At 41.6% G+C, this 27,803-nt stretch overlaps 1 protein-coding gene across 1 annotated transcript; it reads right to left on the bottom strand.

Moving 5' to 3' along the window:
• Positions 1–26,951, bottom strand: TNFSF8 (TNF superfamily member 8). Its single transcript, XM_008055990.2, has 5 exons — positions 26,881–26,951; positions 24,220–24,415; positions 14,421–14,463; positions 1,916–1,987; positions 1–412 (listed from the first exon to the last, which is right to left on the bottom strand). The coding sequence occupies exons 1-5, from the start codon at positions 26,949–26,951 to the stop codon at positions 24–26; spliced, it is 771 nt and encodes a 256-aa protein (XP_008054181.2). The 3' UTR covers positions 1–23.
• Between the last annotated feature and the right edge of the window lie 852 nt (positions 26,952–27,803).

The following is a 27,803-nucleotide window of genomic DNA, read 5'->3' as shown; positions in this document are numbered from 1 at the left end:
AAGGCCAAGAGAATTGTTCAGTCTTAACTACTGTATAAGAAGATGGACAACACATTCTCAAGAGGAAAGGTGTTTGTATCCACAAACTGAAATTTCTCCACGTTGACTGATATGGTGGTGTTGACCTTCAGATAATCCAGCAAGAATTGAGAGAGATTCTGGTAGATGCTCTTGGTTGGCATTCCAGATTCACACACTGTCACCAGAGCCTGTTTTTTGACCTCTTTGTTGATGAGAAGTTCCATCTTCAGGTCTACAGAATGATTTGGACATTGCACAAGAAACTGTAGTTGGCAAATGATGAAGTACCAGCCTGGGAACTGTATCACCAGATTCCCATCCTGATATGTGACTCCCTGGACAATGCCATCTTTGTTCCAAGACAACTTGGTTTGGTTTAGATGCTTTGATACTGAGGACAAAAGTGTAAAAAAAAAAAAAAGAAGTATTGAGCAAACTGTAAGTACAGATTGGAAAACTCTAAGTCTTTATTCAAAGTTCCCCATTCAAGACTCATGTGTTCTTTAATGCTGCCTACTGGTCAACCATCTGAATATCTTCCATGATACTCCTTCTAGGGTCTAATTATTATTGAAGACACAGGTAGAAAATTTCCCCTTTTCCTTTTCTTTAATGCCCAAAGTTGAAGGGTCAGAACACACACATGGTACTGTACTTCTACCTCCTATAAAATAGTTTTCCACTTAATCATTATCATATTATATTTTATTATAATTTTATTTTCCTTTTCAGACTGTAAGCACCTGGGTTATATTATTCATTAGGTATGGACTATCATATTAATTCATCATGAATGGGCATTTGGTGAGAGACTTATTGATAAGCATTGCAGAAAGTGTCAGAGATAGGACATTCAATAATATTGTTCAGTTAATAACCAGTTTAGGTACCAAGATGTCCGAGAGAATCTCTGTTCACTTTCACATTAAGATGTATCCTCTAACCATTCCCTGTCTGAATTTTTGAATGTCTACTTTCTTTAAAAGGGCAGCCACACTAATTGTGCAGATTCTTCATGTGCACATAAAGGGTCTCTGCTTTTCTTATACAGAAAAGCAGAGAATTAGCAGACCCTTGAAGCCGACAGATTTGTGTCTGAACCTAAGTCTCTGAGCCCCAACATGTGAAAATGAGTACTGACTGGGAAGGTGCTTTTCAGAACTGGGAGGGTGGCATGCTAGTTTTAATTGCTTCCGTGCTTTCCCTTTAAACCTCACTCCAATTCAATTGAAGAGTGAGAACTAATCTAACTGCAAAATTGAATTTTTAACATGAGCAGAATGGCTATTCAGAGAACCTTGGCCATCTCCATATCTCATTCTTCTGCAGTCTAAGTGACTCTTATTGTTTCATTTATAAGGGACCTGAAGCAGACTTACCTGAAGCATACTGCAATATGCAAATAGTCCCTGTGCCAACATGTTCATTAAGCTGTCAATCCAGGGACAAGGCAATTTTGTGGTTCCCTTGTGAATAACTTCATACAGGCAGAGATGAAGAGCCTGCCTCCCTTGTATTAGGAAAAGGACTGTGCACATGTCTGAAGCTGGTTGGTAGCAGAATGAGAGGGAGACTGAAGGGTGGCTGGTGGTGGTGGCAGGAGGGACACAAATGCCCTCAGGATTTAGGTAGGCAACATAAAGGAGTAGATGGACCTGAGGAAAGAGGAGCTTTGCAGATCTGGAGGGTAATACTCTACTTTCCTTGTAATGGCATTAAAATTCAAATTATATATATATCTATATAATTCAAATTTTAAATATATATATTTTAAAACACTCCTGAAAGTCACATTAGGCCATGGCCTCTAATTGTGACCTCTGCCTTAGTAGTTTCTAAAAGGTTACCAGAAGTTGTCCTTACGTGTTTAGAGTTCCTGAATTTTACTACTGACCTTGGAGATAGGCCCATGACTTCTTGAATGGAGCCCTTTTCAGGATACATAAGAGATCCTCTGAGCAATTTCCTAAAAATAAAAAAATCACACGTTAAGTGGTTTTTTTGTTTTTTGCTGTTCTAGGAATTAGAGACACCAATTTCCCCCCCTATAACTCTTAAATGGGGACAGCTACCATTCTATTTCCATTTTAAGAATAAGAGGAAATCCTCCTTATTTTTCATTTTGCCATCAAGTATCTTAGGACTTTAAATTTTTAAAATTTACTTTTTATTGGTTGCTTCCATTTGGGCTTTGAGAGAAGACTGTGGAAGTCAGGGAAGGAAACAAATATGATCTAAGTTACTGTCATGTGCCAAGAGCCATTCTTGACTATCTACATGTAGCACCTCACTTAATCTTCACAGCAGCTTTGTGAGAGAGGTATTGTTAAGTCCTTTTTACAAATGGGAAAAAACTTGGTGTCCAGGTGGGTTAAATCCATTGTCCCATGTCACCCAGGCAAGCAGTGATAGTAAGAAAAATAATGGTGAAAGTAATTCTTGCTGTCTTACCTACTGGGAACCACATATCAGTCTGGGTACTTTTACCTACACCAGCTAATCTAGTTTTCGGACTAACCCTGAGGGGTTAAACCTGATGCCTGGAGATGGTCAATGCCGTTTGTGAAAATGCTGGGATTGCCCACGTTTGTCTATTTACAGAGTGCAGGTCTCCTCCTTTAGGCTACTTTGCTAGACAATGAAGATAAAAACATCTTTGTGCTCAATTTTAAGAGGATATAGGTTTAAATATAGTAGGAGGCCTACTAGCTGGAGCTTTTTTGGTAGAGGCAAACACAACATTTATGTCATTATGGTATTTAAGAAATAAAAAATTTTTTAAAAATATATTCACCAGTGGTGGTGGCTTTGCTTTTTCTTATTATGATAGCTATTTTGTATGCAAAGATTCAAATTATATATTTCCTGCGATGACTCATGAATTCAACGTATTTGGAACAGCTCCTTCTTTTTGGCGGCTTGGTTTCCCTATCTGTAAAACTGGGAGATCTTTGACCTGACATGGACATCTTTTCAATATGCCACCAGAGATAACCATTTCATTCATCCATCAGACTAGGTAGCCATAGGCCCGTTCATTGGATTGGCCACACACTGGTATGTTTGCTCACTGTATTGCCAAGCAGCATCTGTTGGGCTCACAACCTTCCCCACTGCTCTTTCTGCCCAGGTCTGAGAAAGTCCCTCCTGCTATCCTTACAGCACCCTGGCGGGGCGGGGGAAGGGGATGCGGTCTAGGAGCAGTTGAAAGTTAAGTGAAGAGTTCCCTCTGCTGTCTGAACAAGCTCACTGCCAGAGGCAACTCCTGCAGAAGCAGGGGGCAGTTTTCATCCTGATCTGCACACCAGCAGCTTCTGATTCAAAGCTCCCCTTGATCGTGAGGGCAGGTGGGCCAGCTGCTACCTTCTCGATTTCATCCTCCAGCCAGTGTTCTTGTCCTGCCTGCTGTAACCCATGCACATACTCTTGGGGTGGGTAGAATCAGTACCCCAACGCTGAAGGTTGTTTATTCCCCTAATGAACTGTGACTACGGTTTGAGAATCGTCCTGCCCCAAACTCCTCTTTTTGAGCTGTAGAACATCAAGCCAGGGAGAAAAGTCTAGCTGAATCTCTTTGCTTGAAAGCCCTTTTTGCCCTTCTTCACCTGCAGGGTCAGACCCAAGCTCCTGAGCATGGCATTCATGCCCCCTGATGTTGTGATCCCTACTGGACCTGTGGTCTCATCCCTCATATTCCCTCTTCCGCCTTCCCTCTGTGCCCCAATAGAAATAAAAATAATAACGGGAGGAGGATGAACAGTGATAATAATGTTAATAATAATAACTAATACATGTTGAGTGATAGCTATTTTTAGGTATCTGCTAAGCTTGCTACAAGCATTATTTCATTTAATTCTCACAACCACCCCTTGAGAGGAGTACTATAATTATTTCTATCTTGTACATAAGGAAACTGAGGCTTTAAAAGGTTCAGTGGCTTGTTCACTTTCACACAGGTTGTCAGTGGAAAAGTGGAAATTCAAACTCAGGCTGTCTGACTAATGCCCAAGTGGATTGTTGACCACTCTGCTAGAGTTCGGGGGCTTGCAATACTTCCAAACACGCCATGTTGATTTGTCATGATCTTGGCACTTGCTGCCTCTTCTACCTGTACTTCCCTTCTTCACCCAGCAAGTTATTCCTTGTTTGAAACACTGCCTGGAGTCAATTCCTCCAGGATGCTGTCTCCGACTCTTCCCTTTGTTTGCCTGTTTGCCTCCTCCATTAGACTGGGACTTGAGGGCAGAGATAGCTATTTATGCATCTCAACAGCCTGGTCTAGAAGAAGCTCTGTACATTTTTGTTGAATGGAATCATCTAGTCCATCTCTCTTAGTTCCCTCTGTGGATACCAGGTAAGTACTTAGGGCTGAGTGAGGTAAGTGGGGATGCTTGGCTTGCTTTTCACCTCAGGGCTAGAGTAACACAGGGCCTCATTCTCCCACTGGTCTTGCAGGTCAGGTGAGATCAGATGGGAAGATAAGACCCTTGTTCTGGGCTGAGGTCAGCATGTCACATCAAGAACTGGCTCTGCTCATTGGCGGAAGGCTCCCTCACACCACACCACTTACAGCAGGTGAGCTTCTGTAAACAGGTGACTGTCGAAAGGCAAGCCCAGGCTTGACTCTCACACATGCAGGTTCTTTTGTTGTTTTTTTCCCCCTTTGGTCTTCTATGTTTAGTGGGGTGACCTCAGTTGTAATTCTGAGAAACTCAAGGATGGAAAAAAAAAACCCCAACTTATTTTGAAGCATTTGCATTTCCTGAAGTCAAGTGGCATGGCATAGTTTAGTTTTTCTTAGAGAATCTTTTAGATGGTTTCCCTCTAAAAGGAAAAATACAGGCAATCCTTTTTTAGAATGACGCTGCCAGGGGTGGTTCAGAGATGGGCTGGAGGCAAGACAGTAGAGGAGCTATTGAGGAAGTGGGCTGTTGAACTTGGAGAAGACCCCAGCAGAGGATTTGACAAGGCTGTCAGCAGGAAGATGGTGCAGCCTGCTCTATGGGCCCAAGCACTAAGCCTCCTAGAGGAAGCCGAAAGAGATGAAACCCTCAGTTAATGGCTAATAACACTGCTCACATCTCAGATGCAGAAATGGAAAGACCTATGTTAAGTACACCCAAGTTTCATGTAAGTCACAGAACTAGCAGCTCAAATATTTGACCAGTCAGTGCTGTTCAAAACCAGATGGGCTGCTTTGGAGGTCATGAGGCTCTTAAGAGCTAAATGAACATTTCATGGGTCATCAGACATGTGGCTTGAGGCTCCTCATCACCTTGTGAGTCCATGAAATGACTTTCTTTTTTTGGTTACAAAGACAGAAAAAAGTGACTTATAAAGAGATGGTGCTACCTGTAGCTGAAATCTTGCAATGTCCTTGAAATTTTGAAGATTGGGAGCATAGACCCTGCTCCCTGCTTCATTTGTTTTGAAGATGAGTGTAATATCTAGAGGCATTTAGGTTGAAGAACAAAACATGGGGAAAATGAGAACTGTCTAGAAGTCAGAGCTGAGTTTATGGGCTGAGAGTTAGAATCCTGGAATTTCCTTTCTCTGGGCTCTAATGTCCCTATCTAGATGAAGAGCAGTATGGATAGGACAATCTAGACAGTCTCTTCTGCTTATTTTAGAAGGCTCTGCAGACTCAGCTGTCTACTACAAGACCTGTGGGGGCGGGGGTGGAGGGAGGGAGCATTTGGGGATGTCAGGTCAGTCTCAGCTCCACATGTCTCCACATGATTCAGTTCTACATTATGCTATCTCAAGGATCTCAACAGAGAACCAAGTTTTATGAATGGGGAGACTGAACACAAGGAGACTAAGGGTATGGCCCAAGACCCCAAAATAGGCAAGTGGCAGAGCTAGGCTCAGAACATAGGGCTCCTTACTCCTAGTCCAGGACTCTGTCCCTGTCTTTTAGTCTTCTTATGGTTAAATGCAGGAAGCAACAGGTTTGGAGCCACCACAGATACTGGAAATGAAAACTGACAAGACAGCTGGAGGTTCTGAGAAAATAGGAACGGATGAGCCTCTGGGTTCCATCTTGTGGGAGAATGCCAGCAAGATGACTTCAGGCCCATGTACTGACTTGGCCCATGCCAAGTCACAAGTCAGGGGCACATAAAGATGCAATGATACTTAAGACAACTCTACTGAGCCAAAACGAACCATGCTGATCATTCCTGCCAGATGGCATGGGGCATGAGTGCCAGGTACCATCCAGCTCTACAGCACTTTTGATATAAGAACAAGACAGACATGATGCATCTAAGAAAGAGCACCTGGGTTCTGGTCAAAGCTTTTCACTTGAGACCTGTCACTTCTCCTGCTGAGACTCAGTTACTGCATCTGTAAAGTAAGAATTGTAATAACCAAATGTGTAGATGTCCTGAACATGCTATGACATTTTGGATGTCACATGACCACTGCAGCAAGTGGCTAGAGGAGACACTCAGCAAAGTAGTTTCTTACCCTTCTCTTCTTTGTCATCATAGTGGCACAGCTTAGCAATGCCACTTAGCAGAGTGAATTAGCAGATGACATGCTTATTGAAATGAAGTTCATGATATTATCTGGTGAACTGGAGTTTCTTATTTATGTACCTAAGTGTTTGAGGCCATCAGATGCTTCCAGAAAAGTATGTAGAGTACTCTTTTTATGTGTAGAAAATGCTTTAATCTTTCCAATAAAGTCAGGGATTATCCTGATGACTCTATATCGGCATGTCCTGGCTTCTTCATTCCAGCCCTCTGGGAGAATATCTAGGAGAACCCCAACAATGACATTTAGAGGAAAGTATCTCCCTTCTCAGTAGAACTTAGGATCAAAGCAAATCCTTAATCTAAGTAAAAGTCATTCCAACTAGCTTCAATTTGACCATTTCTTTGATGCCACCAGGCCAACTGGTGATGGAGAAATGAATTTCAGGATGGGCCATTTGTTAAGCAAAGGGTAACTAGGTGACCCTGGATTTACAACAGCATGTGGAGAATACCCACCTCAGCTTTCTTCATGTAGACAATGATCAGTATATATAAATGGAGGTCCAGTTGAAATTCATTTAAATCATTTAGATCCTCTGAAGTTTCTTGGGATTTTGGGATCTTTTTCACCCTGATCTGTTGCAGTGTATCTTCAACAGTCAGTAAACCTAATTGACTTTATGGATATTTCCTTGGAATTTATTGATACTAAATGCAAGTTGAATTATATTATTAGGGGTATGTAAAAAGCACCTTAAACTCTATAATTTAAAAGGAAAGGTGAGTCTGGGGTCATATGGTAAAATCCGCTAACATTTAAAATAACATAAAAAAATCCCCTAGCTATTTGAGATGCAAAAATGAGGCAGCTATTTTTAAAATTTAGGTTTAGTATTAAAACAGACTTTGGTTCAAATCCCATCTCTGCTACTTGTTAGCTATGTGACTTTGCTCAAATTACTCAGCCTCTTTGAATTGTCCTTTCTGCTTCTTAAAAGTGACAATAATAATAATACCTACCACAAAGAATTTTTTGGAGGATTAAATGAGATAATTTATGACAATGAGCTTGGTGTCTATCACCCAAAGTTTACCAAATAATGGTAGGCTTCCATGCCCCGGTCCAGGGCTTATGCTGCCTGGATTTTAGAAATTTAAGCTAATACATGTCATATCCAGAGGTCTTGAATAAAATATATAATGAAACCATTTTGAGGAATAGGATGGCTTTCTCTCTCTCCTATCCCCTCCCTCCCTTCCTCCCTCCCTCTCTTCCCCAAAGCATTTGAGTGGTGGGAACTCTGAGATTTCCTCTGGATCCAGAGACATGCAATTTGTGTGTACTAAGTTCAAGTATATATTTTGACATGTATCTCAGTGACTGACTTTTTCCTTTCATTTTCCTTTTTTCTTCCCTTCCCTCCTGTCTCTGCATCTCCTATTTTCTCTCTCATCTCTTCTCTTGGTGGCAGGAGTGTGGGGATTAGAGGTAGATGACTTCAGAACTTTGATGGACTCCCTAGGACTCTATTCCAGTTTATTCTGAGTGGCCCATTTTCTAGCTTATTTCTTATAGCAGGATTCCTGATTCCTGTTAGCTCTGTCTTAAGAAAAAGAGAGCTTAAGAGTGGGCTTTGAGTGAGTGCATTCAAAGTAAATGGAGACACAAATAGACTCTTTGAGACCTGTGACTATCTGGAAAGTAATTTTCCCCTGTGCAGAAACACTCCTCCTTGCTGTGAAGAAGATGAAGAAAAAAAGGTGAATTGGGCATTCTAGATCCAGATCAATCCATCTGATGGAAGTAATATCTCTGCTTGCTAGCTTTCAGTCTTTCTAGGGGAAAAGGCCATCAGGAAGAGGGGGGCTGTTGCTCACCCATGTTGCCTCTTCTGTTTCCAAGTGCTGTACCCGGATGGGACTGCTGCCATCTGGATAGGGGCCACAGGACATGAAGGATAGCTGGATACCTAGTCTCCCTGGTTTAGTGTTGTTGCCTTCAATGGGCAACTTTTATTGTTTTGAGGGGATGGGTTTACTAGGTAAAATTAGAGAACCAGACTCACTTGGTCTTCTTTAATGCCCACATTTTCTTTTCAGCAGAGGGAGAGGGAAAGAGGGTAGCCTGTGTGACGCGTTGTAAATGTTGCGAATGTTAGAATGGTCAAAGAATCCTATTTGATTCATGGGACATTACACTTAAAGCAAAATCCACCCTAGGGTCATCTGGCTTGCCCCTTCACTTCTGAGAGTTTAGAAAACAGGAAACTCAAGTCCCTGAGAGGGAAAGAGAGTTACTTTAAGTCCCAGGACTGGAATGCAGGTATTCTAACTTCCAGCCCAGCTCTCTGCTTTTGGTACTCAACTCTGGAGACTGCATTCAGGTGAGGGTGGGAAATGTGCGGAGGGGTTGTCAGGACCACATTCAATCTATCTACTGTTTCAACTTCCTTAGAACTTCCAGGACCCTCTGGGCATTAGAGGCTACATGGCACCTTCAGGAAAGACAAATCTGCAGTGGGGCAGGAATCATCCCAGGCCACATGACCCTTCAGCTGCAAAGCAAGGGCTTAAATCCTGCCTCTAAATCCCTTGTGGTGACTCATTTTCCCCCTCCTCACTTTACCTTATCAAGCCCATGAGTATGCTCGTCTCCAGTAGCCCTGTGTGCTGCAGAGTTCAGAGTAACAGAATTCTTTCTGCTTCTAAGGCATGAAAGGAAACGGCTGTGGGGAGCATGTGCTGAGGAAAGGATGAGGACTACTGGAGGGATTCCTAGGCTTGGAAAGCAGGTGGAGGCACTGGAAGGAAGCACAGTACTGAGAGTCCTAAGCATTCCACCATACAGTTCCCATGAAGTATGAGGGTTCCAAGGTGGGTCAGCTGGATTTGAAGCCTCGCCCCACTCCTTACTAGCTGTGGAGGGTTAGGCAAGTCATAAACCTCTTGATGCTCCAGCTTCCTTCCCTATAAAATGGAGTTAACAATGATCCTTTGGGGGCTTGTTGTGAAGACAGCATGAGCTAATCATCAAGTACTCAGTCATTTCTTAGCACATAGTGGATGCTGGTCAATGTCCATTGGTCTTGCACTGAATATACAGATGCAGGCAGGGGATACGAGAAAGCTGTCTTAAGTGTCACCTACAGTAAGAACTGTCACTTGGTGGTGTGTTTTGTTACAAAAAGGCCCAGGGCACACTGGGGAGGTCTGAGAGTGAGATTGAAGGACCAAAGTCATTCTGCAAAATAAAGTCAGTGCAATTTGAATTTTTGCAGAGCTTGTGAGGGGAAGAGGGGAAGGGAGTGGAAATGGGGAGAAGGACATAAAAACAGATAGGAAGGAAAGTGAGTCTGTGCAAGAGGTGAAGGGTTAAACCCCAGGAGGAGAGCTATGCCTTGAGAAACTCCCAGTGATTGGAATAGCTGAGACTTTTGCAAGGACAAAGGAGTCTAATATTCAATTCTATGTCGTTGGCCGGGTTGCACTGGGATGTGATACACTGCCCCATCAGCTTCTCTATACACCCTAAATCCTTCTGTAGACATTCACAAATATGGGCTGCTGTTGGAACTCTGGGAAAAGCAAGGCAAAGGTGATTATATTCTGCGATTTGGGCAAATAAGCCACCTACCGTGAGCACCTGTGAGAGTTAAAATTTGGTGGAAGAAGAAAATTGGAAGGAGAAATGGCAAAGAGAAGCATGAGCCCTGCTCTCTTGGTTCTACCCCATATGTGGGATGAGATGGGACCATTTTATTTGGAAATGATTAACAGAGTGGATCCTGTGCCTAAAAGGATATGGCTGAGCCAGGTGTCAGATAAAGGTCGCATTTGCTGTCTCATTTTTTTCTCATGGTGGCTTTATGCAAGAATTATTATTAACTCCATCATCTAGACAGGAGAACAAAGATCCAGAAGATCCAGAAAGGAGAAGAGTGTGGTAAAGGTTCTCCTCCCAGCATTCTTCCTAGCTCACCACTCATGAGGGTGGCCATTGACTGGGGGCTATTCTTACCGGAGGCTTGTGTTAGGATTCAGAAATCATTTCTTTACCAAATGCCTTGATTTTCTGTGACTTCCCTGCAGCTAAGTGTTTCCTGTGTTTACTCACTTTAACTTGTGCACATAGCCTACATCCCAGGTTCTGGGCTGCTGCTGGTTTCCTGCTGATGGTGGAAGATTTCCAGCAGCTGGTGACAGAGGGCTCCCTGGAAGATGTCTGGTTCCCCCCTTGCCCTGCCTAGTGACAAACCACATACTGCCCCTGGCACTTCCTCCTAAGAGTATCTGGAAGATGATGCCCCTCTGCCTGACATGTCTTACAATGGTTTTCTTCAAAAGGGACAATCTGCTGTATTTGTGTCTATTAAAATGTGGCTTCAGATTTCCTCAGGATTGTTGTTAGGCCTTGTTTTTCTGTCTACATATTGGACAGACGAATTATAGACTCATAAAATGTCAAAGCTGGAAGGACTCTTCCAGTTTATTTAGTACTGTTGTTGTTTAGTATTGGTGTTATGTTACAGATGAAGCACAGAGAAGAGAAAAGGCTTGCCCAAAAAACACAGCCTGCTGGTGTGGAGGTCAGTTCTGGAGCCCACCTCAAGCTACTACAGTGTCTGCAGTTTTCTGAGTTAAGAAGATCGTAGATTTGCATTAAAAGCAGGAGAAAGTCAGGGACCATAGACAGCAGGTCACTGGCATCTCATGGCTGAAACACGTCATGCAGGGGGACTAGAAAGGAGCCCTGGACTCTTGCTCTGCCATTAATGCCTTGCATGATCTTAGGCAAGTCACCTTGATTCCTTGGGCCTCAGTTCCTCATCTGCAAAATGGGAATACTAATCCCCATATTACTCTTGCTTGCTCATAGGATTGAGGCTAAAATCAGGCCAAAGGAGGTGAAGGAAGGTCTTCAACAAAAGTTTCACAGCCCTAGTGGGGATTATCATTCACATTAAAAAAAAAAATCTGGTTGTGGAAACACTGAATTATAAACTTAGTCTGGTTTTGAATTAGTTTGGGTTCTAATATTCCCAGTCATGGCCCTGATAAGAAGAAATCTGATATGTGTTCTAGTTCATGGTTCTCCAAATTTTGAACTTTATGGATCAAAGAAAATTCCCTCCCCCAAACTGAACATTCAGGAACCGACATGGAGCAGACAGCTTTTTATTTTGTCTACTGTGATCACTAAAACAAAACAAACCAACTTCAGCAAAAAGAAAACCATCTTAATTCCCATCTGTGTCAACTTCATGTTATGAAACAAGAGATACTTTAACAAAATGTAAATGTAAGAAGGACCATCTCAGAGGAAGAGTGCCCCTTACATTAAAGATAATTGGCCATGTGAAGAGGGAGCTCCTTTGTCCTTTTTCCTGATCCACTCTGGACTGAAGAAAACTTTATTGTGGGGCCAGAAGCAGTAGTTAGAGCCCCTGTATTTGGCAACCCAGGACTGAAATGCTCTACAGGGGAAGAAACAGATCCAGAAAGACTGAGGTCCCATTACCTAATCAAAAGTATCCCTGTCATGGAGACCATATTCATGTTAAAGATCGCTTTTCCCTGTCATAAAATAAAATGTTCATGCTGGGCATGGTGGCTCACACCTGTAATCCCAGCACATTGGGAGGCAGAGGCAAGAGGATTGGAGACCAGCCTGGGCAACATGGCAAAACCTTGTCTCTACAATAAATAAAAAAAAAGTAACTGGGCTTGGTGGTGCATGCCTATAGTTCCAGATAGTTGGAAGGCTGAGGCAAGAGGATTGCCTGAGCCCATGGGTTTGAGATGAGCCTGGGCAACATGGCAAAACCTCGTCTCTACAATAAATCAAAAAAAGTAGCTGGGCATGGTGGCAAGTGCCTGTAGTTTCAGATACTTGGAAGGCTGAGGCAGAAGGATCACCTGAGTCCAGAAGATCAAGGCTGCGGTGGCTGTGAGTGTGCCATTGCACTCCAGCCTGGGTGATAGTGAGACTTTGACTCAAAAAATAAATAAATAAAAATAAAATAAAACATTCTGTTCTTTCTTGGAAAATATGGGTGGAGGTGGTGATAGAACAGTGGGAGTGGGGAGGGGAAAATTATAATTACTTAGTGCATTTTGGTTTTTGCAAAGCTCCACGGGAATATGTACAACATGTTTAAATCAAACATCTAACTTCAAAACCTGGAGCAACTCCAGAGGGTCAATAAACTCTGGTTCATGAGCCAAATCCAGCCCACCACTTCATTCTATAAATAATGTTTTATGGAAACACAGTCACACCTACTTGTCTGCATATAGTATAACTACTTTAGCACTACAGCAGCAGAGCTGACTAGTTGCAACAGGGACTTCATGGACTCTAAAGCTTAATATATTTGCTATCTGGCCCATTATAGAAAAAGTTTGCCTACCTCTGCATGATACTGTGCTCCTTTTTACATTAATGTGACTGCACGGGCATAATGGGGATTGAGGTCACGTGCTAAGTAGTTCCTGCCAAGACTGAGATATTGTTGACAAAGTTGTGATGATTAATCTGCTTTGAAGGATCCAGAATCTTGTCTGTTGGGGCCTTTTGCCCCTACTTTCTAAGTCTCTGGGTGGTAGACTGCAAAAAAAAAAAAAAAAGACTAGGCTACCTGGGCTCCGTGGTTCAGCCTGTAATCCCAGCACTTTGGGAAGCTGAGGTAAGTGGATTGCCTGAGTCCACGGGTTTGAGACCAGCCCAGGCAACTTGGCAAGACCTCCCCTCTATGATAAATAAATAAATAAGTTAGCCGGGTGTGGTAGTGCACACCTGTAGTTCTGGAAGGCTGAGGCAGAAGGATTGCTGGAGCTCAGCAGGTTGACGCTGGGGTGGCTATGAGTGTGCCACTGCACTCCAGCCTGGGCGATGGAGTGAGACTCCAACTCAAAAAAAAAAAAAAGGTAAGGCTTAGGGTGTCTTGAAGGGAACTTCAAGTGTGATGCTGTCGATGTGAGGAGCTATATCCAGCCATCTGTGTCCTCTGGTCCTTAAGATGCCCTTGTGTTCCTACCCTGGTGCCTGTGTGGACCCACTTCTCCTTTACTTTTTTACCTAAGCCTCTGGTTATTAAGCTGCACGTACTAAGATGAAGGCCAATGTTCTTGGGTGAAAAGTACACTGGATTAGAGATGAGGACATTTGGGTTCTAGGTCTGGCTCTATCTGACCTTGGACAAGACACTTCACATTCCCTCTCTGGGTCTTTTCCTCCTCTGAGCAATAACAACATTAATCAGATGATCTCCAAATTTCTCATCTTCAATGTTAACTGAACTCTGCATATCATCCCTCTGGGGCTAGTAGTGACAATGTGTTAATTAGTGACTCCAGTGATTGGAAATGTAGGGAATGAGGAGGATGTCTGTTTTCACAAGCTCTCGACTTCATTATGCATTTTGGCTATTACCAGTTATTTAATTATTACTATATGCTGGTTGCCCTGCAAAGCAGTTTATAGATGAGGTCTGATGGGCTTCTTCAATATCTTGATGAGATGGGCATTATCATTCTCATTTAACAGATGAGGTGCTGAGACTCCCAGTCGGAAAGTAGAGCCAAGATTTATACCCACACTTGCGATTTCAGATTTCAAGTGCTTAACACAAAACTGCCTTGTGTTCCTGTCCATGAGATGGCCTATGCCAGAAGTAGAACTTTCATTAGTGGAAGTGCCAAGGGCTGAAGGGAGGCTTGTGGGGATAAGAGTATTGATCAGGAGCTACTCAGAAGAATCCAGAAACATCAGCTCAGGCCTGGGCAGCCCTCGCCTCCACCTCCACCCACTCTACAGCTGGGCACAGCCATGATGTTTCTGGTTATAATCAGGTACCACACCTCATGATGTCACCTGGATGATTCACTACACATTTACTCCCAATTTCAAGATCTTACCTCCTTTAAGGGGGATGTTGTCAGGTGGGTTGGGAATGGAGTCCTGCAAGAGAAGGAAAAAAAAAGCTGTATGAGATGACATTCAGTTGAAACAACTTGTCTTTTTCTTTTCCATTTTGATTGTCCTCAAAGTACTGTGCATTTTAGAATTCACCCTCCACCTGACTCTTACATTTTAAAAGTTATTTAACTGACTTAGTTTTCAATGGGCTTTCTATTCTTTGCTTGACAACCTGTCTATCAGAAATGTAAGACAATTACTATCCCCATTTCATAGGCAAGAGACATGGGATTGAGTGATATAAAATGACTTGCCCAGGCCACACAGTAAGTTTGTGGTTGTTCAGAGACCAGAACTGGGATTCTTAACTCCCTGTCTGGTGCTTTTTCCTCCTCCACATGCATTAGTTAACATAAGACTAATAAAGTGGAGCATTGAAGTATATATGCTTTTTTTTTTCATGTTTGATTCATCTGTGAAAGTATACTGTAAACATACCTGGGAAGGTACATTTCTCTCTCTCCTGTGGTTGGAAATTCTGAATAAATTGAATGTATATGCCGAACATTGTGTGGATACCATACATAATTAAGTTGGGTACTGCTCTCATGGATTTATTACAAGTTTATATTTAAAGATAATATATAAATATTTCTAAATATGTGACAAATTCAAATGCATATTATATATTATTTATTCTATAATAAACATAAATAAATACAAATGTATATTATACATTATTCTATAAAAAACATAAACACACACAAAAATATTGACATAAATAAACAGGAGGTTGATAGGAACAGTTTGTCCCAGGCTAGGGGATTGGAGAGGATGAAAAGAAAGTCGAGTTCAAGTGCTCTGAGTAAGGAGTCAACAGAAGAGAAGGGCCAGTTCTTCTTCCCTAATAAATTTCTCAGAGACTAGTTTTCCCATCCCCATCATCTCTTCCCTTTGTTTCCACTTCCACCATGGAGACTCCCCTACGATGTTCTGCTGACAAGAAATAACATATTTTATTCATGTTTTGACCTTCACAGGTTGAAATCTCCTATGGTGCATTGAATTGAAATATTAATGAAGACCTAGAGATGTATGAGCATTTACATAGGGAAAAAATTCAACTTCCCAACCTCGACCAGAGCAAAAAATTAGCAGCTGCCCACATCTTATCTTCTTGGAGTTCTGTATAAACATCCAGGACCATCTGGAGTTCCCCCTTTTATTCCAACATTTCCCTAGGAGCTCTGACCTTGGTCTTCCATGGACAGCTTGTTTTTTTTTTTTTAAGTGGATCTCTTCTCTAGCCCAAGTGGGTGGTGATGGTCAAGGAGGTCTCCTGAAGTTAAAGCTTTGTCATAGCACTCATCTGGAGATGGGGGAAGTCAGTTTAAATGTTTGAGCCTCAGCTTTTCAGGAAAGTTTTTCCCTGTCTGCTGTAGTAGTCTATGATTTTATTGCCTTAGTTGAAAGCTCTTAAACTCCCTCATCAACAAGAGTCCCTGCATGATCAATGTTTGTATACCTAACCCTGAATTGTACCCCACATCTTTATAATAAATAAATTAAAAAAAGAAAGCTCTTAAACTCACTAACAATGCTGTACATTTGTGGTCTCTCAATTACATTATTGAGAGTTTGCAGGAAAACCTGACATCACAAAATTCCCCTTTGTGTTGCCTCTGTGAGACAACAAATCATATTTCAAAATTTGATAAACAATGAATTTACTGCCAAGCATGATATGTAAATACACAAATAAAAATGTCTACATTTAAATATGGTGCTAAGATCATAGAATTCATCAGCTGCCCAGGGACATATCCACGGCCAGTAAGAGAATGCTAGCATAGCAAAACTGGTAGAGTCATCATCCCAGAGACCATTAGCAGTTGCAGAAGTTCTGAGAATCAGTTATCCACCTTGGATGAACACCTGGTCTGTGACAGGAACTATGTTAGTCATTGGAAAATAGCCTATGGATTTTATGGTTTAATTCCTAAAGCAGACATTTAGAACATACAAATATGTAATTAGAATTGCAAGTTGTGGTGAGAGCTATGAAGGGAAAAAAATCAAAGTGCTTTAAGGTGACTCCAGTGATCGGAAATATAGGGAATAATGCGCATACAAATCACCTGGGGATCTTGTTAAAATGTCCATTCTAATTCACCAAGTTTGGGTAGAGCTTGACATTCTGTATTGCAGATGAGCTCCCAGGCAATGTTGACACTCTCAGCCCACAGAACATGCTTTGAGTAGCCAGACTGTAAGAGTTAATATAGGGGAGGAAGACCTAATTTTTATGGGAGCCAGGGAAGGGCTCTCTTGTCATTTCAGTGCTTTCTGGTTTTCTAACTTCAGATGGGATGACTAAAGCAAAACATCTTAGTACAGAAAATAATCTTGTGACTTGACACTTTACCTAGGGCCCAGGAATCTAAGTGTGACAAACCCTATTTTGAAGAGCTCTTGGGATGAGGTCTCTATAGCTTCCCCCAGCTACCCATTCTAGTCAAGATTAGAGAATCAAAGTCAGAAGGAAATTTAGAAATATTTCAGACCATCAAACTAATTTTATGGAGAAGGAAACTTAGGCATTCATAAATCAGCAGTAGATCCTAGACTGAAATTCTCTGGTGTACTTTTCATTGTCCCAGGAGAGCTGCTGTCTTCAGAAACCAAGGATAGGAAAGTTTCTTCCTTCCTTCTCCATTCCCATAAGCAGTCCTCACATTTGGAGGCGGAGGACTGGGTTCTAAAGAGATAATGACTGTTAAAATTTGCTGAAGACTATTTACGCCCCAGATACTATGCTAAGTGTTGCTTACCAGCTCCTCTTTGACAAGGTGTCCCCCAGTCCTAGAACTCTCTCTTAAATCTTGTCTGGGATCTGGGTCCTGGCTGAGGAAATGTGAACCATTTTGCTCAGTGACTTAGCTTTGAGTAAGGTAGGATGTACAAAGACACAGACAAATGGACCTTCCCAGGTTGCCATTCTCAGATCCATTGAGTAGGTCAGGAAACTTTATCTCCATGGTTACTAACTAGCCACACTTCCTTAAGAGTACTTCCTTTTTTATTTTTGGCTTCTATGCTTGTTTAATGAGTATCACTGACAGTTATAAAGAAATTCCACGTATGAAGGGAAGAATGGTCATGTTTAACCTGTTTGTTGCAGGTGAAATGACCCCCATTTCAATAATTTTCCCTGCCTATAGCTGTTTTATCCTTTAATCATTGTGATTAGAGAACTAATAATCCATCCTTCCATTGGGTTGTTGCAGATATAATAAGATATTGTGTATAAAGCATTAGGAAGTAATTAAAAATGGTAACTATTTTGGTCACCAACTTGATCTTTATGATATGCTTAATTTGAACCAATACTTTGAAAGATTTCTCTTCACAGAGCAATGATGTTCAGGTATAACCAGCTCCCAAATTGCTTTTGACAAAAAAATGCCCTCTCTCTCCGAAAATGATCCAAGGAAACTAATGTTTAGAATATGCTAGGAGGAATTTCTCATTCCCTTCCTTGGTGGCCTCACACACTCTTGTAAAGGTGGGCTTTGACTCATGGATCATGGAGATCTTTGCCAGGAATGCCTCTTATTTTCAAGTTAACATGATTGAGCACTTAATGAGGGTTGCTCCTGATGCTAAATGCTTCCCATGTATTATTTTATTTGACCTTTATCTTAACCCCAAAAGCTAGGGATTCACTAAGACTTAAATGAGTAATTATATGGTGTAATGATGATTACAGAAGGTCCCACAGGTGGTGCATAGCGTGTAATGATTCAAACTCAGATGAGCTGACTTTGAAGGTGATGTTCTTCAATACCTTGCTATTTTGCCCTTCTAAATTAGGGGAGGATGAAGCTGAGCAGCAAATTCTCTTGAAACTCAATTGGAAAGTGAATGGAGGTCATGGGAAATCCTCAGGGGAAGGACTATTTTTACTGGGAGGACCTGGCTTGGCATGGGCTACAAAAGTGGGCATTGGACCAGAGTGGCTTAAAGCAGGGCTTCTCCCACTTTCGAGTGCTTACCATCACCTGGGGATCTTGTTGAAATGCAGATTCTGATTCAGTAGGCCAGGGATGGCAGCTTAGGTTTTGCATTTCTAACGAGCTTCCAGATGATGCCAGTGTTTTTGGGCTATGGACCACAACTTGAGTAGAAAGGACTTAAAGACATTATTCAGTAGGCAGTCAGAACACCTGAAGTCTTAAGAGCTGGCTCTAGGAGGTTGAAGGTGGATTTGGGCTTGGATATGGGTTTAGGAAATTATTCTGGTTTGGAGATGAGAGTGGCTTTTTGCCAACTACTTCAACTTCCTGCTGCTTTGTACAGTATGAACTGGCCTCTGTTGTGGCCCTACCACTTCCCTCCTCACATCTGGGCTTGCCTTCTTCTGGGCTGTGCCTCTGAGAACTCTTTTGCCTCACCTGGAATACCCTGCCCTACCTCCTTCTGCCAGCATCCTTCTAATGGAGAGCTCTTTGCTGCAGAGGGCTGCCAGCTAATACATGTGGAAGGTGTTAGACTTAGACAGTCATGCTTCTTCAACCCCAGTGCATAAGCTGATTCAGACAAGGATCATCAAGAAATGCAAAAACCACCAAGGAAAGGATAGTTATGTCTTCAAAATATTACCCATAGATTACTTATAAGAAAGAAAAAAATGTTTTACAAAAGAGATAGTTGGTAGTCACCATCTTAATCAAGTGACTAAACATATAATTACACAAAATGGGACAACCTGATATATGCCTCTAGCCATGCTACAATAAGAAATATATAACATTACCTGTGAACTATTCTTGCCAAAAATGTTTCCTCTGAATATAATCCTAAGTAAACACTAAGACAAACTCAAACCATGAACTGCTCTATAATAGAATTTTCCTGGACCCTTAAAAAAACTCAGTGTCATGAAAAACAAGCAAGGGGCAGGGGAGATTTTAGAGGAGTGTTTCTCAAACTTTAGTGTGCATGCAGATCACCTGAGACGTTGTTAAAATGCAGATTTAGATTCAGTACATCTGGGGTAAGGCCTGAGATTCTGTATTTCTAACGAGCATCCAGGGTCACTTTTTAAGTAGCAATGTTCTAGGTCAAAACAGACATAATCATAATATGGTGTATGACTCTGGATTGGATGACACAAACAAAATAGAAAACAACAGCTATAGAAGACAGTTTTGGACAAATGAGGATACTGAAATGTGGTCTGTATATTATTATTAGGTGATATTCCTAAATTAATGTGAAAGCTCTTGGCTGTGATACCTTAAGAGATGAACACTGAAGCGCATGTGGAGAAAGGTCATGCTGTCTGCAACTGACTTTCATATGCAAATACAGCAAGATAGTGACATACCAACCTAGGAAAAATGTTATACGGGAATTTGCCATTCTCCTTTTCTGTAGGTTTGAAAATTTTCAAAATAAAACTTTGGGCATAAGACATGATCCTTCTGAATTTTGGAACCTAGCTTTTGTTCCAACTCTTCTGCAAACTCCTTTATCCTAAGCAGAAATTACCTCTCCTCTGGCTTGTGGCATTCTGTGCCATTCTACCTGGAACTCAAGCACTTGGTGTTAGGGTTTTATCTTTTCTATTTAGCAGAGAGTTCCCAGAATACTGTGTCCTGCCCTGTCCACATGGGTCCTTCTCTTACAGCCCAGCACAGGGTTTGCTCCTGAGAGGATTTTCAGTGGAATTTTTTGGATTAATAAATGAAGTAAATGTTAGGGGAAGGGAGTACCCTGAATAGAAAGAAGCACCATAGGACATTTCAACTCCTATATTGTATCTGAGCTTAGAAACCAACCAAAAAATCAAAAACAAAAACAAAAAAATGAACCCCATGCCACCATCAACAACCACTGCTCTTAAACAGGTGCTCAGGTCTACTGTTGGTGTGAATGTGGAGTGGTACCATAAGGATACATTTAAAAAAAATTCTTTGCTTATAAAGAATTTGCTTTCTTCCTAGAAATGGTCTACTTCAAAACCTAACAATGCTGCGCCTTGCCCTAACATTTGGAATGTAATAATTTATATTCTTTCCGGGGGCTAGATACACCCAGTGTCCTAGTTTACAAAACAGAGATATCTCTTAAATTAAATGATAAGAGCCTCATTGAAATGTATATACCTACCTCTGGTGTTAAGCTGGAGATCTATCTCATTATGTATTCCTTTGCCTCTTGAGGAGATAAGAGAATTTTTATTGTCTTTTTCTTTTACTTTGCTATGTGGAATTCCATACTGACTTTATATTCTCTTGTAGGCCACCTATATGCATGTACTCTTATGCTTATTTAACAATAAATCATTTTTTTCTTTCCATATTTATGTAGAGGTAACTCTTTGGTAGTAGGAATTTTACTTCTTTAAGTTTATACTGATGCAATCTCTGTGAAAGCTGATTGATAACATTTATGAAGTGAAATTCAATAAATTCTTGTGGAGGAACATTCTAATTCCACCACTAAAAATTCATCCCATAGATATACTTGCAGGTGTGCACAGAGGGCAAAATTTCTAGAGAAACATATTGGTGTCCTCACTAGGCACAGATAAATTATGAAGCCTCCTACAATAGAGGTACAGAATACACTGTGACTCTTCAAAAAAATAAAATGAACTTCTATGTATTGAGATAGAAGGATCTCTAAGATATGTAGTGTACTGTCAAATGAATAAAGACAAGTGCAAAATGATAGGTTTAACGTAGTGACATGTGTATACTATGTATCTGTAAATGCACAGATTTTTGGAAGGGCATACATGAATCTGTTGATAGTGGTTAGATCAGCAAAGAGAGTGGTGGTTGAGTAGGAAGACTTTTACTTTTCTTTCTTTTCCCTTATTTGCTGGTTACTTTTCTTAAACTATGTTAATAAAATATTTTATAATAAATATTCTAGTTTAAATGTAAATAAAACAAAATAACTACCACAGTGACTTTAAATATGTCACTAGAAAGTAAGTTCCACGAGCAACCCCAGTATAGGGATTTTGTTGATTTTGTTCAAAGATATATACCTGATGCTTAGGACAGTGTCTTATGCACTGTAGATACTCAATAACTATTTGAGATTGAAACCAAAGCTCCCTCTTTGTCTCTCTCAAGGGGTGTGATCTTGGAGTTATTTGATCGTCAAACCAAACCTCAAGGCAATCTTTGTTGATTTCCTACATGTCCTGTATCTTCTCTTCTCCATCCCTTTGCTCATGCTTTTCCATTGGCCAGGAATGTCACTCCTCTGTTCTCCCCTCTCTGCCTATTCAAAATTGTTCACATTTCTCAAGCCAATCTGAAACTCCAATCTCCAGTGAAGTTTTTCTTAAACCTGCTGGAGTAAACACTCTCTCTCCCTAACTTGTGGTCTCATGGTAGTCCTATGTGTCTATCTACTATCATTTATTACATATTAAGACTTTGCTGTTTTGAATTTGTCTACACGTGCACCTTTTGATGTAGAACTGCATGACTTCTCATGCCAGTAAGACCATTCTTATGGTTCTCCAACCCGGTCTCCATTAAAGCGCTATGTGACCAGCAACTCAATCCATTTTTAATAATGGGGATATGAGTCTGTGCTCCTTGGGTTTCTTCTATCTATTTCCTTCCCAAAGTTCCCTTTAGAGTCTCTTTGCTTGCCTAAGTTCTTCCTGTTTTAAAGTCAGTCTACATTCCTTCCTCCTATAGGAAGCATTTCTTGATAATTCAAGCTCAAGAAAATAATGTTTTCTTCTTAGTTCTTATAACAGTTAATGTCTGAGCAATGCATTGGAAATGATATATTTTAAAGCACTTGACACTTAAAGTATCATTTCTTGAGTAAAGAAATCACGGCACACCAAGCCATACAATTAGATCATGGAGTGAATCTTTTCATAGCAAAGAATGAGGGGTAAGTCAAGAAAATGGATGTACATGAAGTTACAGTTCCCAAGAGAAGAGCGAGAACAAAGTTTCTTAGTGCTTCTGGGGCTATCTGTATGGGCAAAGGGAATACTGTTCTCACTAAACAATCATGTATCTTGACTTTACTACTTTCTCACAGTGACTTAGTTCAAGTCTTGTTCCTCCTCTGTTCCTCATTTTCCACATTTACAAAAGTGAGGCAGAGAGATTCACTCCAGTTCTTTCACAGAAGAAATCAAATTAATTTAACTAAAACCTGAATATGAACGAAGACAATCCTGGAGGTCTCTCTAACAGCATACACCACCATCACCATCCCTCCCTCTACGATGTCCATCTTTCTCTCAGTTAATAGTTCTATCTGTATCTTGCAACTAAATCACTTCTTAAAGCTCACTTCAATTTCTTTTCTTTGGTCATTTCTATAAAATGACACATCTTTGACTTATTCCAGATTAGAATTATGGACATTGCAGAGCTTCTACAGAAGAAAAAGTGTCCTAGGATGTTTTCAAGAATATTATTCTTAGTAGATGTAGATGAGACTATTAAATTCTGAGTTTTACAAATTTCATTATCTAAATCAAATGTTTGCAATTCCCTTTTTTCACTTTCATGGAGATATAAGCTTCAAAGCTTCATTTAATTTTAAAGTTTGATGACACTTGAGAAATAGATATCAGCGCCTTTTAAACCGACTTCTTTTCAGCAATTGATAAATTATATAGAGTAGTCAACCCAAGACAACTGAAGAAAAACCAGAACAAATTTTGCAGTTATAATACAATGAAAAGTGGGAGCTATATAGTAAGAAATGGAAATATTCTCACTAAGGCAAGGTGTGTGTAGGGGTGCAATTCTTAAATTACCAAAATTAACAAAAACTTTACTTCATCAAAAAAATTCATGAGCAATATATGCTGTTAGTACATACAATATTTCCTATACAATATGCACTGGTGGATTCTCTGTAAACACCATCTTCTCGAAATATGAAGACGCTTCCTCCTTCATCTATTCTGTTTTCAGAAACAAATCTTATCATTTGTTTCACAAAGTAACTCTCCTGAGAGACTGGTTGACCCTGTACAGTGTGTACCCCACAATTGCTTGGCATTCTGAAAAGTCTCTGAGAGAATTCGTGTTAAAAACATTTTTACTTTCTACCTCTATGCACTGTTTCTTGCGACACCCTAACTTCTTCAAAGCCGTGGTTTATAAGAAAGCTTTCGATTTGTCTTGTGGTATTTAATGCTGAAATACCCAAAGCTCTAAGGAGCCTTGATCTCTCTTGCTTTCTTCCTTCTAGACCTTGGCCTCTGAAACTTAGCTCTCTGTTAAAACAAACAAGCAAACAAACTCTTGGCAATGGACAGAACCTCAAAAAATTCCAGAACAATTGAACTGAGACTATAGAACCTCAGGATTTAGTCTGAAGGCCTTGAAGACATGATAGTTGTGCAAACATGCTATCAGATTTCCTTATTGCTTCCTTTCTTGCTAAGTGTCTCTGGCTCAGTCAGATTTAAATCTTAATTTCTCAAGGCCAACAGCTCCTCTCTACTCTTTTGCTCAGGCAGGCCCAGAACTTTTTGAGCTGATGGCCCAACAATGCTTTTCCCAATAAGTCATATTATTTCAGAGAGTTAAGTTCCTTTTTCTTCTCTTCCTTCCCCTACTGTATATACACATAATAATTATATATTATATTTACATATATAATTGTATTTATTTTTATTTATTTAATTTTTTTGCTCTCAACTAACTCATCAGTTTGTTCCCAGGGCTTTGTCTCTAGGGGAAACAACATAAATCAGAAAGGCAAAGTGAGGAAGAGGAGTCCACTTACCGTCCTCTGAACAACCAACACCATAATGGTTGCCACCGTGAAGACCAGGCAGAGAGCCAGCGTGGCTGTGGTGAAACAGAAGTAGCTGCGGCTCGTGGTCCCCCAGTGGCTGGCCACAGAGCCCGCCGGCACATGCATGGCTGTGACTCCAGAAGGGGCCACTCGGTTGAGTGATCGCTGCAGCCGTGGGTCCACTCTTTATATAGTCTTCCCCACATCACACCTTATCTCTCTTCATCTGATTCGGTTCTGGGCCCATCTCGGTTCCAAGAAGGATTGTCCCCCTGCATCCTGAATCATGTGACTTGGAAAAAAACCTTCACCGGCTGTCTGGCGGAGAAACTCTTCTCTGGGGGCGTGAGGCGGGAGGCGGCAGCAAGGGTAGGGGAGAGGCTCATTTTTCTTTGCCAGGGATTAATTTGAGTGCAGAGAAACGGTAGCTACAGAGAAGGTGGCTGATGTCAGAGGGTGCATAGGAAAATGACGGTTCCCTGATTCAGTGTGTGTGTGTGTGTGTGTGTGTGTGTGTGTGTGTGTGTGTGTGTGTGTGTGTGTGTGTATGTGTGTGTGTGTGCGCGCGCATACAGTAACTTCTGTTTCATTTAGATTCGGCCACAAAACGCCTTCCTGCTCCAGAAGCTGCACCTTCTTATAGCTAGGCCTGCGGTTCAGAGGACCTCTTCAGACAATGTGCTGTTGCCAGGTCCCGGGGAGTCTGGGTCCCTGGACTGCAGTATAGTAACTCCAAAGTGTTCGATTTCATCATTTTGGCTTCTGCTGAAAGGAAGGGCCCACAAATGGGGAGATTTATCCGAAAGGGGACAAGCTCCTGGCAGTATGAAATCTGGGAACAGGCTCAAAGATATGGTTAGAGAGCAGGAATCTGGAAACATTGATCATTTGAACAAAAACTCCTGCAGAATGTTAAACTTGCAGAGAAACCAGGGCCTGCCATAAAACTCTTCAAAAGGGGGAGGAATAAGTGGTGAGGGTGAAGGAGGGGAGGCCGTGTGGTGTGGGATGTGGGGGGCATGTGTGAGTTCTGTATGGTGTACTGTGTGGTGAGTGTGTATTTGTGGTGTGTTCTGTATGATGCATGCATGCAGGGTGTGCTTGGTGTGTGCATTTGTGATGTGTGGTGCATGCAGCATGTGGGGTGTATGTGTGTTGTGTATGTGACTATTGTAATTTAACCTCTACTGTCTCAAGCACAGCGCTGGGAACTTTACATATGGCCTCATTCCACCTTCACCTCCCTCCTCAGAGGCAGTTCATATTTCTTTTTAATAGATGGGAACATTGAAGCTCAGAGAAGATGACAACTTTCTCAACCAAAGCTGCAAATGTTGATCACTGAAAGAACTTGGGTACACATCCCATTCTGCTGGGACCAAAGCCGGGCAAAGTCATTCAATTGCCACTGCACTTGAAGGCTGAAAACCTGAGGGCTGGTCTCAACCCTTCCCCTTCTTAGCCTTGGGTCCTTGTGCAAGTCCTACTACCTTCCCTTGTCCCAGTCAACGTTACAGTCATCGGGAAGATTAACGAGACTATGTAAGAGGACTCCATGAATGGAAATAGACTTGGCGGTGGTGTTGGGGAATTCCTGTTAAACACCTCATCTGGAATTTAGGTAGGTTCAATAGGCACCTTCTCTGGGGGACAGAGCTGGGTCACATCTGTGGTTGCTAATGAGCTCCATTTCAAAACACCATTTAAAAGGTTAATCCCTGAATAGCTTCTGCCTTCAGATGTGGCTCTTGAAAACTCCACTTGGCATCACCCTGGAAGTAGCCCATTCTTTGGAATACCTCCTGCCCTTTCTGTTCATTTTTTTGCCTGCGGTGTATCACTGAGCCAGTGGAGATCCCAGACCCCACTTGGGAAAGGTCCTGTGTCCAAAGCCAAGCTTGGATTATTACCACAGCCATGCTTGCATAGATGCAACACTTCCAAGCATTGCCTGAGTGAGGCCAGACTTCAGGAGTTTGCCTGGATATCTTTTTCCAGTGAATCCATACCAGCACTGATCCTGGAGACAGAAGAGATATCAAGAGATAAATTGTTCTCTTGAGCTAAAGAGAGTGGTATACCCATTTTACGGTCAAGGAAGCTGAGTCCCCCTTGGTCCCAAGTTGAGCTTGGTTTAGGGAGAAGTGGGAATGAGGCAAGTCAGTGTTATTTGGGCATGTACCTGGCTGATTTGGGGAGAAGGCTGTGTCCTCTGGTGGGCACAGACAATGAGTGGGTAGCAGGGGCTCTGTGGTCTGCTCAGAGCTGCTGAGAACAGGCTGCTCCCTCGGCCCTCTGGTTCAGCCTCTTTGATCAAAGTGGAAAACTTCTGATTGTTGAATGGAAGCTGTGGGTGTTGAAAAATAAAAAGGCTTTGCTTGAAGTTCAGGTCTTCCTGAAGGCCTTGTGAGGCTGAGAAGGGCAGTGGAAAAAAATGTTTGTCTTACAGTTACTCATTTTGCATACAGTATAGTGTCCTGGGAGGGAAGGCTGACAAGGGGAAAATCAACCTTTGTTTTTACTAAGAACCTTCTGAGCAGTAGAGATTTTCAGATCAGTTTCTAGCATGGGAGTTTGTAGGTCCAATTTTATGCCTTTTGTTGTGGCACTCCTCCACTTACAGACCCTCAATGGCTCCCTACTTCTCACCCTCCTTGTTCTAAGCCCCTTTCTGCTTTCTGGTGGTTCCAGAATCTAGCTTGGCCAACCAAGGAGTCCATCCCTGTGTTAACTGATTCCTTTCTGTCTTCTACACAAGCTACCCAATGTACAAATAAAAGGAGCCTTTACAGAGTTTCTTGAGATATTTTCAAATCCTTTCTAGAAGCAAGACTGTACAGGAAGAGTACAATTTTAAGAAAACATATTTCCTCTGGCTGAAACAGGCGGGACAGAGAGAAGGGCTAAGCCCAACCTCTAATTAGTTGCTGAGGTATGGCTGCATTCATCCTTTACTGGCCTGGGGTGTTTCCAAGATGAACACAATTTAGGAACCTGTGATTTAGACCAAATCCCTCATTTCTTAAATGAGGAAACTGAGATACAGAAATGAGAAGGACTTGAAGTGCACACGGGGAAGAACAGAAACAGGCTTGAGTCCCCTCTGTCGGTTCTCATGCCCTCTCTGCTAATATTCCAGGCAGGTGCAGGCTTCCCTTCATGTTTTCTTCACCTTTCCACAGCTTTAATCCTTCCTGTTCCTTCAAGCCCCTGCCAGTCTGCTTTACCTCCTCCTGGAAAACTTGCCCAGATCTCTCAAGTCCACCAACACCTTCTCCCCCAAACCCTCTATCTCCATGCCACATAATGCAGTTATCTAATTATCTATTTGTCTTGACTGTCAAGTGTGTGAACACGTGTGAATTTTGCCTTCTTCATGAGATTAGAGGCCTGAGGGCTGTCTGTACTTTCCCAGTCTTCTTGCTTTACTTGGTACTGGGCCTATGTATGGTCAACCCTCAATCAATGCTTGTATTGACTTTGTGTTCATGGAAAGATAAAGTTCTAGAAAGAAGGTTTCTATAAAGGAATTGTATGGTGTCATTTTTGCTTTTCATCTATGTTCTCATTCT

The sequence above is a fragment of the Carlito syrichta genome, unplaced genomic scaffold (assembly GCF_000164805.1).
Source record: "Carlito syrichta isolate Samal-C Ts95f unplaced genomic scaffold, Tarsius_syrichta-2.0.1 Scaffold302067, whole genome shotgun sequence".
In the NCBI taxonomy this organism is placed as follows: domain Eukaryota; kingdom Metazoa; phylum Chordata; class Mammalia; order Primates; family Tarsiidae; genus Carlito; species Carlito syrichta.
Note: the sequence above shows the minus strand (reverse complement) of the source record. Positions and strands in the feature narration are given on the sequence as shown.

Excerpts from the sequence above, each read along its gene's own strand:
- TNFSF8 (XM_008055990.2), bottom strand. The coding sequence starts at position 26,951 with ATGGACTCCTTGGTTGGCCAAGCTAGATTCTGGAACCACCAGAAAGCA. Across the intron at positions 14,464-24,219 it reads TGTTGGTTGTTCAGAGGACG|GACTCCATTCCCAACCCACC; the intron begins GTAAGTGGACTC and ends CTTCTCTTGCAG. Across the intron at positions 413-1,915 it reads GTCATGGGCCTATCTCCAAG|TATCAAAGCATCTAAACCAA; the intron begins GTCAGTAGTAAA and ends TTTTGTCCTCAG.